This window comes from Sander vitreus, chromosome 14 (genome assembly GCF_031162955.1).
Source record: "Sander vitreus isolate 19-12246 chromosome 14, sanVit1, whole genome shotgun sequence".
NCBI classification, from domain to species: Eukaryota; Metazoa; Chordata; class Actinopteri; order Perciformes; family Percidae; genus Sander; species Sander vitreus.
This window is the reverse complement of record NC_135868.1, coordinates 15,538,951-15,559,288: the sequence shown is the minus strand read 5'-3', so window position 1 is coordinate 15,559,288 and position 20,338 is coordinate 15,538,951. Positions and strand designations below refer to the sequence as shown.

The window sequence follows — 20,338 nt, the reverse complement described above, 5'->3', positions numbered from 1 at the left end:
TCTGTTAACCCTTTCCTTGACTGGGTTACAGGTGCATAGCATCGGCGACAGCCACACAGGATTTTAAACCTGTTTCAAGCCCTTTGAATCTGTAATTATTTGTCTGTCACTAACAGACACGTTCGCAAACTCTCACTTCAAGTAACAAAATTGAGAAAAAAAAATTAAATAACAAGGTTTTTTTTAATATGAGCCCCCCTAAAAAGGGTCTAAAATCGCCCATGCTTATATCCGTTCGGTCAAACAGTTAATTGTTAACATCCCTATCTTTTAACATAACCCTTTTTTTTATTTGTTTGTATGCCCGGAGTGTTGAGAATTGATTATAGATGCAGTTGTTTGTTTATATCCTTAACTTCTGCTGCAAATTGAGTTTCCTTCCTGATGACAGTCAAGGAAATTAGCTGAATTTAGTGGAACTGAAGCACAAAATCTTATTTTACTCCTATCCTCGTGGACCTTTGAAGCATAATATACTTTATTTGTTGGCTTTTATGCACACCTTGTTTTTGTTGTCATTTGTCTATGAGTTATAGCTCTGTAAAGCACTTTATTTTGTATATATATATTTTACACTGCACACAATTACTTTACAAATAAGCCTTGACTTGACTGTACCAATACAAATAGATTTAGAAGCCATATCTTCTTTCTCAGAAATGTGAACTGCATGGCTCAATTTGATTAGCTCTTCCTATACCTTAGGGCAATTAGCATGACTGTAGGCTACTGCATGAATCCATAATCCAGTCACTTGGTCTCTGAACCTACACATCTTAAAATATCAGCATGAGAGTGCTTTCATAGAGAACTTTCCTTGTTGTTTAGACACTTTTCTAGGCCACTTTGTTTTGTTAGGTAAACGCTATAGGACAGCCAGACAGACACATAGATGAAGCCATGCAGCATGTAGCTCCCATGTCACAGAAATACAAGTCATACGACTAAGGGTGGCTGCAGGCTGAGTTTTTGTGGCATTCATTCAGTGTTGTACTGAACTCCTGACCACCATGCTTAATGAGAGACATTTCTCAAAATGAATTTCTTACCATCAAACTGAATAGCACAAACTATTCAATTATCAAAGTTAGTAAGTGTGGCTTAAAGACTAATCAACAAAACATTCAATAAGCTCTTGAATCTTAATAATCCCCCAAATCAGATTTTGTGAGACATTAGCAGGAACACAGTGAATGTCAAAATATCTGCTACCTAGACAGAGGCATATTATGAGACATAAAACAAGGCCATATTTTAGCAGTCCTTTGGCGAGATGTTTTAAAACCAGTAAGGAGAAGTGAGAAGAGTTAACAATACAAATAATACAAATATCCTGAAGACATCTATGTGTATTCAAAGACAGCTTGAGCCAGGATGCTAACACATGTTAAACAGCCTATGTAAAGTATTAAAAACCAGGTTCACCACGAGCTTCACCAGCTGTAACATTAAAATGCTGCTTGTGTGTCAAAGCATCAGTTATAATATTCCAAAATTATTTATGTTTATGTTTTGTACACACTGATAAATACATAGCCTATATCTTAACAGTGGTGAAAGAATGTATATATTTGACTTATATATGATATATATATAATATAACTCTGAAAGGGCCCAGTCTGCCCAACAAGTACCTCTACTTTAATACTTTAAGTAAATTTTTGCTGTTAATGCTTTTGTGCTTTTACTTGAAATCTTGAATGAAGCAGTTTTACTTGTACCAGAGTATTTTTACAAAGCAGTATTGCTACATAAGTACTCTACTTCTTCCACCATTGTTTCACAACATTGCAGTGTCACTGTGAGAAAATTGCACCAATGGTGGCTTTTTAAAAAAAACATTATTTAGCATTTGTTTATCATTATGCTTAAATATAGTTTTTTTATAGCTGTGAGTGGACTGTGTAGAATTAGTGGTCTTGGGTCCATCTCCTATACATAAATGATAGCAGCTGGGATTGTTCAACAAGTGTATCTGAAGTGTCTCATGAAAAAAAAGAGCAGCTGAGGTCTTAGGCTGGTTGACTACATCGTGTGGCCATCTACGGGAAGTGTATGGTTATGTAACCTGAATAAACATCATCACAGATCTACGGCGGCCTGTAAGATATTCGGAAATACATATTAGGTATGTTCTCAAAAATGCAGAAACCTCATTGGTGGAACGGAACGTTAGGCCCCGTCCACTGCCGTTGATTACCTTTTCCACTTCCTCTGCTCGTCTTCAGTAGTCCTCCGCCCATCAACCGATAGAGAAGACGCTACTCAACTGACGCTCGTCCATCTACACATATGGCAAAAACCGCTCTCTTTCTTTCTTATATCGTTGTGCCCACTACTGTTTAAAAATTCCGCCGAAAAAGAAAAGACGAGTTTCCAAAACATTCTGGCCGTTATCTCACGTAAGTAAAGCGAAATACTTGGGTTGAGTTCCTTGGATTTAGCAGGCGGACGTAACATGGCGGGCTGGTCTTTCTGCCTTCTAGCCACACATGACAGACCGATTCATTGAAATTAGTGTAGCTGAGATGCCTTAATGTTCAATTGAATGGTATTAGTAAATTATGAAGCGATCCTAGGACCTCAGTCTAGTGTTTACTCTTGTATTGTGCCAGTGTTTGGGTTTGTTTGGGGGTTATTAACAAAATGCAGTGCTAACATAAGCTTCTTCCTACGACGTGCAGTCAACAGCCAGCTCAACATTAGCAGCGCTCCCGTTGCCGAGAATATCTCAGCAGCGCGTTTCCTCGCGATGGTGTTGTTAAATACAGCTTCACTTTTACGTGTTTAATGTAAATGTTAATGACATATGTGCGGTATAAAATTTCATGTTGTTTTTGTGACTCATAGCAATAATAATGTGTCATTTGTCAAGTTCTGACACTATTTGCACACACTCGCGTGTTTTTTTTTATAGACAACTATCGCATAATAATGTGGACTAATCGTGATTAAAACAGTCGGTTAGTCAGGAATAATCTAAAGGGTGTTTATTGGTTTAAAATAAACTACGTCACTTATCGGTTGTGCCGGTGAAATGTTGACCGCAGTGACAACAATGTGAACCCATAATAGCGGAAATGACCGACAAGCCTAGTCTAGCCTAGCCAAAGACACTGCATTTCATGTGATAAACGCATGGTGCATGTCTTTCTTTTACAGTGTATTTCCTATGTTCAAATCTAATATTTTGTGTTTGTCCCTCAGGGCTCCCCTGTCTCTGCACAGGTGTATGAGCGCTACCCAGGGGGCCTAGGGGCGGCTCTTTACCGGGAGCACTTTGACTTCAACGCTGAGCCACCTTGGGATCCTAGCTGATAGCGGGACAGGTCCGTCTCCTGACTTGTCCATGTGAGTGACTCACTGTGTCTTGTACACACCAAAGAAGCATGCTGGCTTACACGCACATACTTGTAGCAAAGTCCAGGGGCATTGTATTCTGGGTGGAATTTGGCATACAAACCATGGTGTGAGTAAACACGTTTGTACTGGTTTTGAAGTGTTTTTTAGGGTGAGTATAGATTTTGTTAAAAGCTCAATGAGGTGTGGAGTTTACTAATTTTCTAATTATGCAAAAAAGAATGGGGTAATGTGTGTCCAAAGGGACTACAGTCATATATGTGTAGCTGTGGATTTTAAACGTGGAAATTAATCTAGGTAAAAGTTCATCATCGTCTATGTATGGCCCTGTGTATTTTACCTGGTTAAATTGCTGTAAAAAAAAGTTTATTGTGGTGATATTAATAGTCATGTTTTTTTTTTTTTCTCCCTCCTTTTCTCCCTAGTTTGTTGCATACCGGCAGGACCCCATTGGCTCAGTCGTGACCCCTTGATTTGCTTATCTGTTCTTTATGATTGACGGCTTAGCGTAATACGGTTGAGATGAAAGGACTCGCTGACAAACCCAGCTACATCATTGAACTCCTGGAGGGAGGAGTGACCCTTGAAGATGTTATTGACGGACGAATCTGTGAGCAGGCTCTGGTCAGTTCACCATGAAGTTCTTTTTTTTTGGCTTCAGTTGCAGTGGAAGTCCTTCTCAAAAAGCTTCAAATAGCTTTTATAACACTGTCATTAACACTTTGCAGGTTTGACCAGTTGCTTTTGTACTCAGTGCAGACTTTACCTCCTTGTGCTCCCAGGTGGAGAAGAGTGCATTTGTGGTGGGTGACCTCGGTGCCCTGATGCGGCAGCATGTATGCTGGCAGAGCGTAGTGCCACAGCTACAGCCTTACTACCCAGTCAAGTGCAACAGCAGCCCTGTTGTCATTGAGGTGCTGGCATCTTTGGGCCTGGGCTTCATCTGTGCTAACAAGGTAAGCTTTAAACTTCAGTCAAATTTAGGTAGCTTATTTGCACATTGCTTCACCCTTTTGTGAAAGCTATTGACATTTTGGGGCAAATACATTTCAAGCACTCAATTGATTACAAGTCAGCTGATGACTATAATCCTTTCAACTTATGCAACACACTTAGTACTGTTTTGATGGGGCTTTTAGACTTTGGTGCGTTAAGCGTTTGTCCACTTTCCCACAGACTGAAGTGAGCCTGGTACTGGAGCACGGCGTGCCTCCAGAAAACATCATTCTGTCAGGCGTTTGCAAGCAGCTGGCACACATCAAGCACGCTGCCAAGAACAACATCCAGCATCTTGTGTGCGAAAATGAGGCAGAGTTGTCCAAGATTTCCCGCCTGCACCCCAGTGCAAAGTAAGTGATCAAATTAGGCAGCAAACCTGAAGAAAAAACCCAGAAGATTGGGAAAGCTGTTGAAGGTGTCAAAAACATGTTATTTTGCTTAGATGGATGTTCTTTCGTGTTTTGATCTCTGGCTGATGTTCCTTTATTTTGGTCTCTCCTAGGTTGCTGCTGCAGTTGACCACCAAGGCCCACGCAGCTGAGACCAGCATGGCCTTCGGCTTCTCTCTGAAGAGCTGCCGGCACCTGCTGGAAGCAGCCAAGGAGCTTGGAGTCCAGGTGGTTGGGGTGACCTTCCATATCCCCAGCTCCTGCCAAGACCTGCAACAGGCCTACACCCATGCGCTGTCAGATGCCCGCTGTGTGTTTGACATGGGGGTGGGTACTGTCTGGAAAATATTCTCCATTATTTCTTTTCATTAAGAAGGACTCTTTGACATGCAGGGATCAAACTGCCAATTTTGTGGTTGAAGGACGACCCACTCTACCTCTGAGCCACAGCCACTCCATAAAATGAAATTATTAATTTAGTAGATATGAGTCAACTCAAGACTTTTATTTCAGTATCCTAAATGCCTTTTTAATCCCTTGTTCTTTCTACGGTTTGCTGTTTCCTTTCAGGTGGATCTGGGCTTCAACATGAACATCCTGGACATTGGTGGTGGATTTACTGGCTCAGAGTTTCAGCTCAAACAGGTAAGTGCTAAACGGCGGTGTTATTTCTGGGAATGCTTTAATCGGACTGTCAAATGACAATGAACAGGTTCTGCAAAGACTTACCTTAACTGATTAACAACACAAGTGACTCTTAAGTAACACTTAAACAAAAAAAGCCAGTATATCCAACTCTGGATGTTCTGCCATCTATTTGTAGCTTAAACATCGCATCACTTGCCTCTCACTAACAGCGTGCATAAAATAATGTATTTCAGCTTTTAATGCCTACAACTAAAGTTTTGCACGTTTGTTTTTATCTGGAAATGCCCTCTGAATGCATATTTGCTTTAACTTTGTGTGTGCAGGTTGAGTCTGCAGTCAGGCCGCTACTGGATGCTTACTTCCCCCCATTGTCCGGTGTGCAAGTGTTGGCCCAGCCAGGCAGCTTCTACGTGGCCTCTGCTTTCAGCCTGGCTGTCAACGTTATCGGCAAAAAGGTGGTTGCCCGCCACTGGGACAGCATCGCTCAAGGTGAGTTACTTAATCCTCTGAGGTTGTCTTTGTCCCGTGTAATACAGTTAAATCTGACTGGAATACACTTGTCTTTGCACTCTGGCTGTGAATATATGCCAATAATCATATGCAGTTTTAGAAAAGAAAAAATGGTTTGTGTTCTCATATTTTTTTGTCAAGATTTTTTACACATGGGTGTGGCATAATCATAACAAAGCCATCAGAGGTCAAGTCCTCGGTTTGTAGATAATACACGATGTTCTATATTTCTGACATGGTCAACCACTGTATTTACACAGGTGTGAACAACGAAGATACCGAGTTCCTGTACTACATGAATGAGGGTGTTTATGGCCCATTCAGCTACAAGCTGCTGGGAAACTCCATCGCTGCCCCATCAGTGCACAAGGTTAGTAGGCCTCTGAATGAAGAATCTGATAGCAGCTCTAGTTGAGTAGGGAAAATGGGGTCATACATTATGACTATTTAAGGAAGAAGGATCATAATTGCTGGTGAATTATATTGACCAGTGTAAAGATTGGTTCTGGGGATTTCATACAAAGCTGAGTTACAAACGGTGTTCTCTCAAAGTGTGACATTAGTCAAAAAGGTTGATAGCGACTCACAAACAGCTGTTTGCTACCCAACTGTACTCCCTACCAGATCAGGACCGCCAGTGACAGTTGATGCTTTTCCTCTTCTACGCTCTGTTTACCTCACAATCATTTGCCTGATGAAGATTTTTTGTACCGAAACGTTGCTAATGTAAATGTATCTTTGCAAGTTAGACAGTGTGCAGGATTTTGTTTGCAGCTTTTGACCTACTTGTTCCTCTCCTATGCACCTGTGTTTACCTCACAATCATAAAATAACACAAACTCCACAACATAAAACTGGAGCTGCTGTTAACTAATAATGGAGGGCAAAATAAACTGAAGAAGATGGCTTGTGATGTAGAAATTGTGTTCTGGTGCTTCAGGGCAGTTTTAATTCATATCATATACCCCAGACCCCTGATGCTAATGAGCTAACGGTTGTAGTCGGCTATATTGGCTAGTTGATAATGGCTATCCAGTTTTAGGTTGCCTGCTAGCTAATAATCAATGGTTGGGATATCAACAATAACATCTTTGAGCTACCACAGGTATGCAGTTTGCAAATGATGATGCATCAGGCATTGATAATTTCTTCAGTTGCAGACTATAATCATAGATATTGCTCTTCTCCTATAATTAGGAGTATATTTTACATGTTCAGTAGAGATGTCATTACCTGTGACAGATGGTCTTGCTCACTTAGGGTGACACTTTTCTTCTCTCCAGCATGTGCGGTGTGCTGATGGAGTGTATCCCAGCAGCCTGTGGGGCCCGTCACTGGACCAGCTGGACCAGGTGGTGGAGCGCTGCCTGCTGCCTGAGCTCAGTGTGGGAGACTGGCTTTGCTTCTCCAACATGGGTGTGTGTGGCCTGGAGGAGTTCACCTGCCTCTCCGGCTCCCCCCAGCTGCCCGTCTACTACACTGTCTCCACCTGTGACTGGTGAGTATAGAGTGAGTTAGCATGTGAAGGCTCACCACTAATACAGATGTTGTAAGGATATGACGCATTTACAGAGAACTGATTCTGATGCTTTGTGTTGTCCACAGGTACGAAATGCAGGAGGCTGGTGTGGCACTGGACGGTGCCATGAAGAATTTCTCCATGGTCCAGTACAGTGCGTAACTACCCTCTGCCCCTGTCCCATATTATATTGCACAGATTCTCCTTAACTTCTGCTTTCACCATGTGAGAAGAGGGGTGAACGAGGTATTTGGGACAATGGGCTAAATGTGGTCAACATTCCAGCCACCTTAGCAGTGTTCTATCATTTCTTCCAGGAATTTTACTTTTTTTACCTCAAAATGGGAAACAATTGGTTGTCTAAATTAGTTGTCTAAAATTTGATCTGGAAGATAATTTTTCTCATTCTCGCTCCTCCCTCTAAAATCAGTCAGCTAAAAGAACTCCAGCTCAAATGACATTATGCAACAAAATGGACGACTCTTTGGAGATGGGACCCCCCCAAACATTTTTGGGGTGGTTTGTTTCCTAAATCAGTTTACAAAATGTACAATTGATTTAAATCATGTTCTCTATTGATTACTGTTGACAGTCGTGTAAAACCTGTCTGTTCAACCCCAATACATTTTGTCTGTAGATGATTTTTGAAGTGTTTAAAAGAATCAACGCCTATTGTAGATTCTGTACTTCAAACCCCTCACTTTGCATAGTTTAAATGAAATTATGACAATGTAACCTATTTCTGTATCGCAGCTCACATCAATGCATTTTTATTTATTGGATTCAGATATTACTGGGGCAAATTTAAAGCTCCATCTTTAAGTGTGTTTTGCCCAGGTATTATGCTGTGGCCCATCTAACAGTGTTTTCCTGATAAAATATTGATGTGTTTTTTAACGCTACATGGATTAAGTGTGCTGTGATTGCCATTTGTGACCTCAGTGGTTTCCCTTTACTCAAAAGGCATGAAGGAATTTCTGTGGGAGATTCTGTCTATGCTGAGCTATAGCTTGAATACAGAGAACTGCATACACCCTAATGCACTCCTTGCCACTAATAGAGAGGTTAATCTGGTTTAAAATGCACAACTTTTTTGTAGGTTAAATAAGTACTGTGACATTTAGCGCAGCCCTGATTTTTCAGATCTTCATTTTAGTGTCTCTTTCCAAGGGATTGGTCCTTGTTCACCCAGGATCTGAAAAACCAGCAAAGGAGCTATTTCTGATGAGTGCTCAAACATAGCGAATCTGTAGGTGGCAGATGTGGACTTGAATGTCTATAGCTCTCACATGAAAGACATGCTAGTTGTACACAGACCTCTGAGGCAGTGCAAATGGCAAATAACATGCCAGACTTTTCCTCATGTCTCTAAAGTTATGAGGGGCAATATGCACTCTCTTGTACAGCTATGTCTGATAATATTAAAGGTGACCTGACAACTGCAGTTTTTAAAGAATCCAGCCCTTGTGTGTTAAAATGACTAATGTATTAATTACTTACTTGTCTAAGGCACTAATGGACCATAGCCTGTTTTTGACTGTAAATTGTGCTTGTTAAAGTAATGAAAGTGATTAATTTAATACATTTCTGACTGAAATCATTTGTCTTGTGTATGTGTGATCTTTGGTGTCAAGGGTGGAACAGTTGTAGATTCCTACACGTTCTGGATAAAATCTTCACTGTTTGCCAACCTAGTTCCAAAACAAATGTTTCTGATCTGTTATGGGTCTGGTATGTGTTGTGATTACACAGTAGTTGAATTTCCTGGAAACAATCTAATCCAGATTTAGGGCTGCTTAGGCTGTTTGCAGCCAGGAATGAGCTCTCCCTTGCGGCCTAATAGTACACTAGTACAGTATCCGAATGTGTTTTGATGATAGTATGTATTTTCCAAAGATAATTGGATCTGTAAATCAGTTTAGATGTATATTACAAGATAGCGGAGCACTACAGTGTCATCTTAAACAAGAAAAAGAGCATTTCATCAGTGAAATGGGCTGCTGCTGTTTGTTGTAAAGAAAACCGGCATGTGCTTTGATGACAACTACAATAAATGCTACTTCAATTACAGTCTAATTAAAGAGCTCAGCATCTACAATGTGTCCTCTTGGCACTGTACATTAGAGTATCTGTTTATACTGTATATGGTTCTGAGGCCTGTTTCAAACTAACCAGCCATCTGTAAATTCAGTAATTAAAGAAATTTAGAGGTGGAAATTCAGATCAGGTTGCCAGGGTGACCTGCTGGCTAGACAGGACAAGACAAATGTTGATAATTTTCCATACTGCATGCACATTTTCTTACATGTCCTGTCTATCCCTGAGAAAGACCTCACCTGCTTATAAAGCTTCCGATAAGATCCTTGCTTGATTGTTCATAAAGCACAATGTACTGCTATCATATACTGTAGTAGGTAGCTTTAGCCATTGCTCACTCGGAGCCTCAACATTATTAAAATACTAAGGACAGATTAATGAATACACGTCTAATGTGTAGCCATTGATTTCCTCTGCTTTAAAATGAATTAAAACCCTTTCTGACTGTCTCCTCTGTACACATACTCGCTGCATGTCACCATGGTCAGAAGGTGTTTTATAGAGTGTATAAAGAAGAAATGGTCATGGTGTTTGATAGTGGTGGTGGTGGCAATAATACAATAGCAGCTGATTAACTAGTCTACAAATTACAAGGTTACAAAACAGATGATAGATTTGAAATGACTTGAGGACAACTTGGTTTACAGCCTGTTCACTTTAAGCAAGCATGAATGAATTCTTAAGTGGTTGATTCTGATTGGTGGCATAACCTTGTATTGGTTTCACATGAGGGAATATGACAGTAAAAAAAATCTCTTCTCCCTTTCTTCTCTACTTTAGGTTTAGCGATGATGTCATCTAACTCAGTTGTCCTTCAGCAGTCTTACCTTTGGGAAATGCTGCAGTACAATCAGCTGCAGCACAGCCATTATAATTGTTGACACTTCATGTTTTTCTGTATGCCCAGAAAATTAAATCATCCTGGTTTGCATTGCCTGATGTGATCTTGTTAGTCATCTTTTAAATTAGGTCGTTACGTTATTTTACACTAAACTGCTTCATGCAACAGAACTTCGAAAAGCATTTCCAGTGGTCAAGTTAGGGATTGGATAAGTGGGGGAATTGTAATGGCCAATTTACAGCATGTATTGGTGGGGATCAAGGACTGTATTAACATCTGGGCTTGTGGTACTGTGAAATAGCTAATAAAATGCATTCTGTTGTTAGAAATGGTGCGGTAGATTGATAACGCAGGAAATTGTCATGAGTCCAAGACGAACCTGTAGTAACGTCAAATTGTTGCTTTGATGAATTGGCGATTTAGCTCCAAACAAACTGACCTTTGTTCGTAAAGTTTATTTGGTAGGCCGTAATTCAGACTTGGGTTGGATTTTGCTCAACTCCTGCAAGAGTGAATGTTTGTAAATTGGTGGGCGGCCGAACATAAGATTGTTAATGTAAAGAAGATTTGAATCTACTTTTACAAGTAGGTATGACTGACCATAAAAATCTAAAATTAGGTCTCGTCATTGGAATAAATTGCTACGCGATGGTAGCTAGCCATTTAGTTTTTCTGTAATCGTTAAACATTAAAAAGTCCTAAAACGTTATGCTATGCTAGCTAAAACACATCTAACCTACCAATTTCACTTCCTCTCCTATCAAAATGGTGGTTCAATGTAATTGGCTAAAAAAAGTAGCATGATATGACGTCATAAGACATGGACCCACCCATTTAGCTCATTTTTTCGACAGCTCATTGGATAGCCTTAGTCATGTAACACGTGACTGCCAGTGGGTCGCAGTAGCCACGCCCCCCGACCTAGCTATCTGTTGTAGAATACAAAAGTCCAATTAACAAGTCAGTTATTACATTTAATTCAAGAACAGGAATATAAAATGGGTCACTTTGACACTCTTGAACAATGGCTGAGAGTCTTGGTAAAAGAATAAAAAGTTATTTAGTTTTTATGCTGGGAAGCCTCCTATTGGTCAGTTTGTGCAGTATGCAAATGAGGACTGCTACGTCAGATCCTGAACTTGTGCGCCATTTTTTCCTTATTAAGGGGAAGAAAGGGACAAAAGCGGGACCAAAAATAACTTATCTTTGGAGGTGGTTCACAAATATTATCATTCATATTTGACTATATTCTTAATGCAGCGGTGTGTATAGACAGAGGATGCTGCTCGGATGAGTATCTATGTGCAGCGCTGACGCAGCTCACCGACACACACAGTTGACGGCCAGTGGAAGTGGAAAACGTTAGCCCTGTCGGAGGTGGCACAGCGACAACTAACGTCAACGTTAACATACACCGAAAATTATACGAGGTAAATATCTGCGAGGAGGCTGTGGGCATCCTCAAGTAGGAAGAAGCGCCGTGGCCGGCTTATTGCTGTCCGCGTGCTATCAGGGTCTTTTTAATGTCTCCAGTGTGGCAAGCATACACTGAGCAGTGTTAGCATGAACGGCAAGGTTTTAGTTTGTAACGTTAGGTGATCTAAATCAAACACTTTAACTCGCTAAAATAAGTTTAAAGTGAATGGTTCGTAATCATATATTATTAGATACTTAACGTTGTGTGAAATTAGCTGTTGCACAGTAACTTAGCTAACTGTTATGTTATTTGGATACCACAATGCTTATGCAGACAATAAATATGTGCAGTCATGATGTTTTAATTTTTATAGCAATGTATGTTGCAGTTACTATTTAGCCTCTCAATTCTTAGTACAGTAACGTTAACGTTATATTATTTTTTTTGTATAGGAGTACATTTCTAACAACTTTTCTTAACATAATAAACGTTGGATAGGCTTGTCCTGCACATATTAACTGACCACAGCTGATTGCATTGATTGTGTTTGCCTTTTCCATTCTCCCCTGGGTGTGCATTTTTCTGTTTGCTATTCTTCATTTATACAGTCTCCATTCACCAAACTGTACAATATTTGGGGCTGCAGTAAAAAGTGGAAACATGATTTTACTCAAATAGTGGTTACTTTCTAGGCCTTGACTGGGAAATGCTGTAACTATGAATTGAAAAAAAAAAAAAAAAATGATTTAGTTAAGTACTTTTGTTGTAGCTTTAAGTATTTTTTTTGTTTTGCTCCATAACATTAAAGCTTGTTTTCCTCTACAAGGCTTGTGAGGAATAATGTATCAGTATCCAGTTGGAAATATTGACAAGATCCGAAGGGGTCGCAAGGCGGTGAAAAACATCCTAGGTGAGATCGGCCTGGAAGATTGCCAAAACCTGTTGAAGGTATGTTTTATCTTGGAAAATCATTAAAGATGCCTTTTAATATTTGGGTCTGATTGAAAGCCAGTAAGTGTAATTTACACTTTATATAAGATAGGTTGGCTTAAAATTTATATATTTTTGCTTTTTATAATAGCTTTAAACAGTTACAAACACTATGGTAATTATAGTTGTGATAAATGTGTTTGTCATCAAGGTTTCTGTCCAAAATGTAACTACTGAATCTTGAAATACTGACGTATCTGAGTGCAGCCACACGTAACTTTACTGACTGCTGTTTTGTCCTGTTTGTGTCAGTCAAATCAGTGGCTACGCATTCAGTTGGAAGTACAATTTAACTTGTGTTTTGTCAAATTCTTAAATCAATTTACCATTATTTGTGACTTCAATGAAACAAGTGCGGCAAACAATTGCATAGTGTTACATTAACATAAGTAACTGGAACCAACTCAATCTTAACGAAGCTAGCTAGCCTGCTTCTAGCAAGCAATTCAACAACTATTCCGATTGATCAGCCGACGATCGTTATTGGCCGATATTCAACATAAACTTTAGCTGTCTCCATGAAGCTCCCAGCTAAGCACTTACAACTCGCTATGCAGTTAGGAAACCAGAACGAGCTAACTAATGTTAACCTAAGGAGGGGTGTCACGATACCAAAATTTCAGCAGTCGGTGCCAATACCAAGTAAAATAACACGATTCTCGATGCCGATTTCGATACCACGGTAAAAAAAAAAAAATTTAGATTTTCTAAGATTCCATGTACTTTAACTTGAAACATGAACTTCTTTATTAAAATATTTGAAACTGTTCAGTTAAAACATGTGCAATAGAGCATAGAACAACATAATAAAGTGCAATTAATGGCCATAGTGCAACAACTAGTGTCCCCAGACACATTCCAGACTTTCAGGCATCTTTTCAAAAGGTACTGTGCAAAAACAACAGTGTTTCTAACAGTTGCGTGACCAGAGAAGTTAAAAACCACAGGTAAATATTGGAAATGTATTTGAAAGATGGAGACATTTTATGTCATTTCAACATTTGTGTAGCTACTCACATTGAATTATATAGCTAGAGTACCCGAGTTGGTTACTCGCAAAAACAATTGACACTGCCAATAAAGTGATCTCGACTGGTCCTGGCTAACCGTGGCTAACGCCGCCATGCTAAGTGCTAGCTAACATTACCGGAGGAGCAGGCAAGCGGGCCACGATTGATTACAACGTGTAGCCTGTTCAGCGGCCGTAGCTGACAACGGTGAGTTATTTGAAGCCAAGAGAGGGGGGCTCTAAATCAGGAAGAGAGGACCGTGAGTTTGCAGTGAACATGCCATTTTTTTTTATTTATTTTTTTAGGTTGGGTAGAATCTTATCTCCGTAGACTCTTGTTCATAGTTTTTCGAAATTCTCTATGTCCCATGTACCGGAAGTAGAAAGGGGTGACTTCGGTCACTTGTTCGTGACCTCCTACTTCTGAATGTATCGACTGGAATACTCTGAAGCGTATACTGCCCCCATCAGTTCCAGAAGAGGCGCAGCACCGATGCTGCTAACACTGGCATCGGCGCTAATGGTGCCTACGGTGCTTCAAAAAAATGGGCATCGTCGGTGTTTTGTCATTTCAGAACCGGAAGGTATCGCAAGTATCGGTTCTCGTGACATCCCTAAACATAAGCATTTTGGCTCGGTGGATGTCGATTTTAAAGTCATGTTAAAACTATTTCCCATCCTTCTTCCGATTTCCTGCCACAGCCTGTCACTCTCCCCTGTACTAACGTTACTCGGTACGTAACGTTAGCTCGCAATGCCTTGTGTTTCTCACTCCCGTAACTTATTGTTCATTAGACATGACATGGGAAGAGGGAGATTAGCTAACGTTAGCATATATATATATATATATATATATATATATATATATATATATATATATATATATATATATATATATATATATGACACATCGGCCAAGATTTATTATGTTTTAACAACTACTATCCCTGATATTATTTCTTTATTATATCTTTGTTGTCGGTCTGGCTCAGGTTAAACTCTTTGTGAAACATGAATGCCACAGAACGTTCTTTTATTATGCAGTTTGACAGTCAGTTATAACAGAAAAAGAACATAAATAAACTATTAACGTAGATTTTCTTTAGGGCTTTATTACGTGGTATCGGATCGGTGCATAAACTCCAGTACTTCCCGATACCAGCATTTTAGGCAGTATCGGAGGTGATACCGATGCTGGTATCAGAACATCTCTAACGAATATCTCCTCAGCAGGCGATCATCACTCGCCTGCATTCGCATATGTGTGACTGTCCCTAATACTGCACGAAGGGGGAAAAAACACACTGGGTTGTTTTTATTTTTTTAGCCAATCACCATTGTCCTGGACGCCGCTAAGCCCAGGGTGCAGCAACAGTGCTCGGTTAAACCGGTAACATGCAGATAGTGGAAGGGGAGGAGAATTCGGTCTGAAATAGGCGGCCAATGGCAGGCTTTTACTCAGTCAACGTCCTGTGAGTCAGACTAAGTTCACGGTGAATAGTGTTTTTTTTGGGGGGGGGAATTAGTTGGGGAATAAACATTTTAACAGTAATCTTAAAACACATTAAAATCAGATTAGAATTTAATGATGATGGTCACATTGAAAGAATGCAATTCAGAGGGTCTTTGGTTGTTATGGCAACAAGTGGGGTTGGGCGATATGATGTCATGTCAAGTTAAACTATTTCTCAATTGCACTGCATCTATGAGCGCACAGGTTTAACACAGAGGTGAAGATGAATGACGTACTGTGTTGAGGCGCTGGTACTTGATTTATTTCCATATTGTGTGACTATACTTCTACATTTCAAAGGGACGTACTTTTTACTCCACCACAATTATCTAATGGCTGCTTCTAACTTTTCAGGATAAAAATGTATTTGTGAAACATGCACTCAGTTGTCAGTTTATTAGGGTCAGTCCCCTAAAACTAACAGTCTTAATAAAATGAATCCTTCCTTCATGAAGATTATGTGAGGTGTTGCTTCAATTTAATTGTAATTTTGGACTCTGTAGTTTGTTGTGCTGCATTACACAGAAGTGCTTTTAATTTGTACTCCACCCATAATATAAATGGGGTGGACAAAGTATTGGAAACCTCAGCATAATACAATACAGTTCAATACAGACTGCAGTTTCAACAGTAACTGATCATTATAACTTTCATGAAGGTAGAATTTATTGCAGGGCTTTTTAATTATACTGCAGTAGTTTAAGCTAGGAGCACAGTAAAAACTTGCAAATTCCATATATAATTCATACTGTATGATGCCTTGCTATTTAAACTGTAGGCCAAATGGCCTTATTTACTTCAACAACTTTAAATGTATGTCTTCTAATACATGAATTTGTTTTTTTACATTGTGAAAATGTGTTTGTGTGTTTACTGTGCAGGATCTCAATGAAAACTCTGAGAAGAACTCAGATGAAGAAGAGGCCTTTCAGGAAACTGATTGGGATGATATCACATACGGATACAAAAGACTAAAGAAAAGGGTGAATATGACACGTTTGAATGATTATTTGCTAGTTTGAGTATTTGTTAAAACATTCAAAATGTTACTGATCTGTAAGTAAACCCATACCTGTCTTGTGGATTAAAATGTCATTAAAGAGGAAAGTAGTCATTCCATATTTCTGTGTATTTCTATGTGTAGCTTGGTATGAATGTTATACCTAGTGCCCACTGTGCAAATTTAACTCTGTTCATTTTTCTATTCAGTGGCCTTATCGGTCTCGACCTCTATGCTGTACCCTGTGCAAGTACTCTTCTACAAACATCTACAACTTCAGGAGCCACGTCTCTCGTTGCCATGGATATATGCAGTCATTCTGTGCACTGGCACCCTGTGCTCAGTGCGTCTTCGTTGGAACCCCCAAGTATCTCAAGAAGCACATGCTGTTCTTCCATGCCAACTCTATACAACGGCAGACGGGAGGGTCTCAACCCACCCATTGTGGAAGTGAGCGGTATCAATGTCGAAAATGTGGATTTCCAAACTCCTCTATCTTTGGGATGAAGAAGCACATCATTCTCAAGCACCTGGACAGGTTAGCAGAACAGTATATCGGTTACAGATTACACCCTCAAGGGACTTCGTCGATAAAGGTCTACTGCTGTAAGGTGTGCAAAGTGAACGCTGGAAGCCTAGACCAAATGTTGCATCACATGCTGGTTGAGCCATCACACTATTCAGTCAGTACACAAGTGCAGAGTATGATTTATGAGAACAAGAACTACACCATTAAAACAACACCTAATGGGAATGGCATGTTTGTGACATTTCCAAGCATTGCTCCTAAACCACAACAACCTCAAATGTTGAACAGTAAGTCCTTGGCTTTACCAAGCAATGACCAACCTACTGAGACTGTGGTGGCATTACAGAAAATACAAGGAACTCCAAACAGTACGACTCTGATCTGTGCCCCCAGAACCAACCAAGCTTTTCTGCCCCCTCAAGCGTCCGCGCTAGTGCAGCTAGCTAGTGCGGAAGCTAAAGGTTTGCTCCAGCCTGGTGCCACAATAGCCATCCGAAGTGCTTTGCCCCAAGGACAATCTATGGTCCAGCTTCCCATGGTTTCTAACGTGTCTTTGAAACGGGCACCTATGGCTATAACTCCTGCTTCTGCTCAACTACAACAGACTCCACAAGTGCAGCAAATCCTTCTCCCGTCAGGACTGCAGGCCAACATGGCAGCTGGAACAGGAGCTGTATCTAAGCCTGCTGTGGTCACACAAAATGCACCAGCGAACCAAATCGCCCTTCAAGGTACCATGCTGACTTCACAGTCCTTGCTGAGTCACCTGATTCCGACTGGCAACAAAATAAATGGCATGCCCACATACACTTTTGCTCCACTGCAATTAGCAGTGCCTGTCTCTCAGAGCACAGGTACCAACCTCAAGACTGTTGAGCAAACCAGGAACTCCACACCACCAACTAAGAAGTGGATTACCTGTCCCCTCTGCAATGAACTTTTTCCTTCCAATGTCTTTGACATGCATACAGAGGTTGCTCACCAGACAAAATCCACCACATCCAAATCAGAAAGTGTGGCGGCACGAGCTGCATTCTTGAAGAAAATGCCAGACAAAACTGTCAAATGTCTAACGTGCAAAATTCTTCTATCAGAAAAAAGCGTCTTCCAACACCTGCTCCATGGCCTGAATTGTTTGTATTGCTCAGCTTTGTTCTTTTCAATCAAACAGCTCGCTGAGCATGTAAAGCAGCACAATCCCACAAGCAAGCCATACTGTGATTTTCTGAGGCAGAAGTACAGGGTCTACTCTAAAGGTATTGGAGGAATCCTGTTCCCTTACTTTGACGTCCACACCACCGCACCAAAAGAGGTCTTAGGAGACACCGAGGTCAATCTTGCCCTGGTCACAAGTTCCCTCGACCTGATCTTCTTCAAGTTGCAGCCCAGCAGCCAGCCAGAAATCTGCTCAGCACCTGCGAAAATCAACAGTGCCTATTGTCCATTCTGTGATGAAAAGTTTGAAAATGAATCCAAACACCTTCAGCACCTGAAGCAAAAACACTTAGTAGCACCCACCATTCATGCTATCCTCAAGACAGAGGCTTTCAAGTGCATATACTGCAATGGTGTGTACACAGGAAAGGTCACCCAGCAGGCAGTGATGCTCCACATTCAGCGATGCCGGTGTTCACCAAAACAACAAACGCCGCCCACGACTACAGGAGCACCACCGCAGCCACCAAAACCAGCTCAGAAGCAACTCTACTTTCTCCAAATGCCACAAGCGCAGACTGTGAAACAAACTATAGCTCCAGCGCGTGTGATTCCAGCTGCACCCGCTGCAGTGCGTCCAGAGAACGTAGCAGAGCTGCAGTCTCAGAAGAGGCTGGAGGTTGCATGGAGGGAGGTCATGATGACCAACCAACTAGAGCGAGAGAAAAAGGCGGCTATGCGCAAGAAGCGAGAGAATGAGAAGTTGCTGCCCCCGCCAGAGCCTGTGATTCAGATGGATCCCACAGTGAAGCTGTTGTTGGAACCCAACCCGATCGAGCGCCGCTACGGCGATCAGCGCAGAGACTTCATATCCAAATACTTCAACCTGAACCCCTATGCCACCAAAGCCGAGACCGAAGAGCTGTGCAAGAGGCTGTCCCTCACAAAACCAGAGTTGGCGGCCCACTTCAGCAAGAAGCGCAGCAAGTGCATGAAGAGTCTCAGTAGGAACACTGCTGCCATTTTCCTCGGCTTCAACATGACAGAACTGAACAAGGTCAAGCACAATCTCATGATCCCCGAACAGAAGCCGGCCGACACCACAGAGCAGCTGCCTGCTGATTCAACGGAGCAGATGGAAAACGGTGAAGAGGGACCAGAACCAATGGATGAAAGTGGAAATGAGAAAGATACGGATGGGGAACAGGTGGAGCAGATGAAATTGAGTTAAAAAAAAGTGTGAAAACAGAACAAATACAGATGTCCCTAATTTAAAACCCAGATTACAAGATAACAACCCAGATACTTTAATGATGGCCTTTTGTGTTGACAGTCAATAGAAAAGTTCATCATGCAGTTACCTGTGTGGTCAGTCTTTTAATTTAGACCACATCAACAGTGTTTTGTTTGACTTCAGTAAATTGTTAGTGGTCCATATCCCAATTTCCACATGAATGCAGAGAACATAATTAAGATACAGATTCATTGTCTGCGAGATATAATGGTGTCAGACTGAATGGCAACAGTATTTAGCTGGTTACAATCTTTCATTCAACAATGGCTACTGACTTCAACTCGAGCACTGATTTGCCCATGGAAGCAGCTTTTCTTGCACCCTTTATTTAAGCCTATTTTGTACAAAATTGTGATTCCTACATCATGCTAGTCTGCTGATATCAAGACTTAAGTGCACACTTCAACATAGACTTGGTTTTTCATTATATTATGCTTTTCTTTCAATACCCCCCACACACACACACACACACACTTGGACCGGTTTGTGCAGTTTTATTTTTCTTTTTTACTTTTAGACGAACGCCACTCTTCTCCCCCCCCCCCCCTACATTTAAACTGATTAAGGGGAACATGTTTCTTGGTCAACAACTCCTGCTGAAGGTAGAAGGTGAATGTTCATATTGCGCTTTTGAAGCTAAATTCTTAAGAATGTACAAATGTTTGCGTTTTCAGGTTTCTGCATTCTTGGTTACTATACATCTCTGACCATGTTGCTTGCATGAACCTTTTTGTTTTATTGTCAAATGAAATTATGATTTGTGCCATTGTGAAGTCTACATATTTGCTTTTGGAAATTGACCTAGATTCAACAAAATATAAACAAGTTATTGGGTGTTCACCGTATATTTTCTCCTGACAGCTGTTTTTTGTACTTGCACATATTTTATAATTCCTAGAGGACTGACAAATGTTAGGAAAAGTAGGCCTACAAATTATCATTCTGTCCAATGCCACGGTGTTGTAACAAATAAAGTGGTTTCCTTTTACATAAGTGATTCAGTCATTGTAATTAAACCTTTCATTTTTAAATCAAGCTGTGTTAAAGCACCCCCAAGGTTTTTTTTTA

At 40.7% G+C, this 20,338-nt stretch overlaps 2 protein-coding genes across 2 annotated transcripts; both read left to right on the top strand.

Moving 5' to 3' along the window:
• The first annotated feature begins 2,217 nt into the window (after positions 1-2,217).
• azin1b (antizyme inhibitor 1b) lies at positions 2,218-9,025 on the top strand. The gene is made up of 11 exons (XM_078267530.1): positions 2,218-2,402; positions 3,208-3,351; positions 3,786-3,984; positions 4,143-4,316; positions 4,537-4,709; positions 4,862-5,075; positions 5,319-5,393; positions 5,720-5,885; positions 6,167-6,276; positions 7,190-7,404; positions 7,512-9,025. The coding sequence occupies exons 3-11, from the start codon at positions 3,883-3,885 to the stop codon at positions 7,585-7,587; spliced, it is 1,305 nt and encodes a 434-aa protein (XP_078123656.1). The 5' UTR covers positions 2,218-2,402; positions 3,208-3,351; positions 3,786-3,882; the 3' UTR covers positions 7,588-9,025.
• Positions 9,026-11,492: 2,467 nt separating this feature from the next.
• adnp2b (ADNP homeobox 2b) lies at positions 11,493-20,263 on the top strand. Its single transcript, XM_078267175.1, has 4 exons — positions 11,493-11,793; positions 12,607-12,728; positions 16,174-16,275; positions 16,502-20,263. The coding sequence occupies exons 2-4, from the start codon at positions 12,621-12,623 to the stop codon at positions 19,205-19,207; spliced, it is 2,916 nt and encodes a 971-aa protein (XP_078123301.1). The 5' UTR covers positions 11,493-11,793; positions 12,607-12,620; the 3' UTR covers positions 19,208-20,263.
• Positions 20,264-20,338: the final 75 nt, after the last annotated feature.

Coding starts and splice junctions, on each gene's coding strand:
- azin1b (XM_078267530.1), top strand. CDS start 3,883: ATGAAAGGACTCGCTGACAAACCCAGCTACATCATTGAACTCCTGGAG. Junction 5,076..5,318: donor GCTGTGTGTTTGACATGGGG/GTGGGTACTGTC, acceptor GTTTCCTTTCAG/GTGGATCTGGGCTTCAACAT. Junction 5,394..5,719: donor CAGAGTTTCAGCTCAAACAG/GTAAGTGCTAAA, acceptor TTGTGTGTGCAG/GTTGAGTCTGCAGTCAGGCC.
- adnp2b (XM_078267175.1), top strand. CDS start 12,621: ATGTATCAGTATCCAGTTGGAAATATTGACAAGATCCGAAGGGGTCGC. Junction 12,729..16,173: donor ATTGCCAAAACCTGTTGAAG/GTATGTTTTATC, acceptor TTTACTGTGCAG/GATCTCAATGAAAACTCTGA. Junction 16,276..16,501: donor ACAAAAGACTAAAGAAAAGG/GTGAATATGACA, acceptor TTTTCTATTCAG/TGGCCTTATCGGTCTCGACC.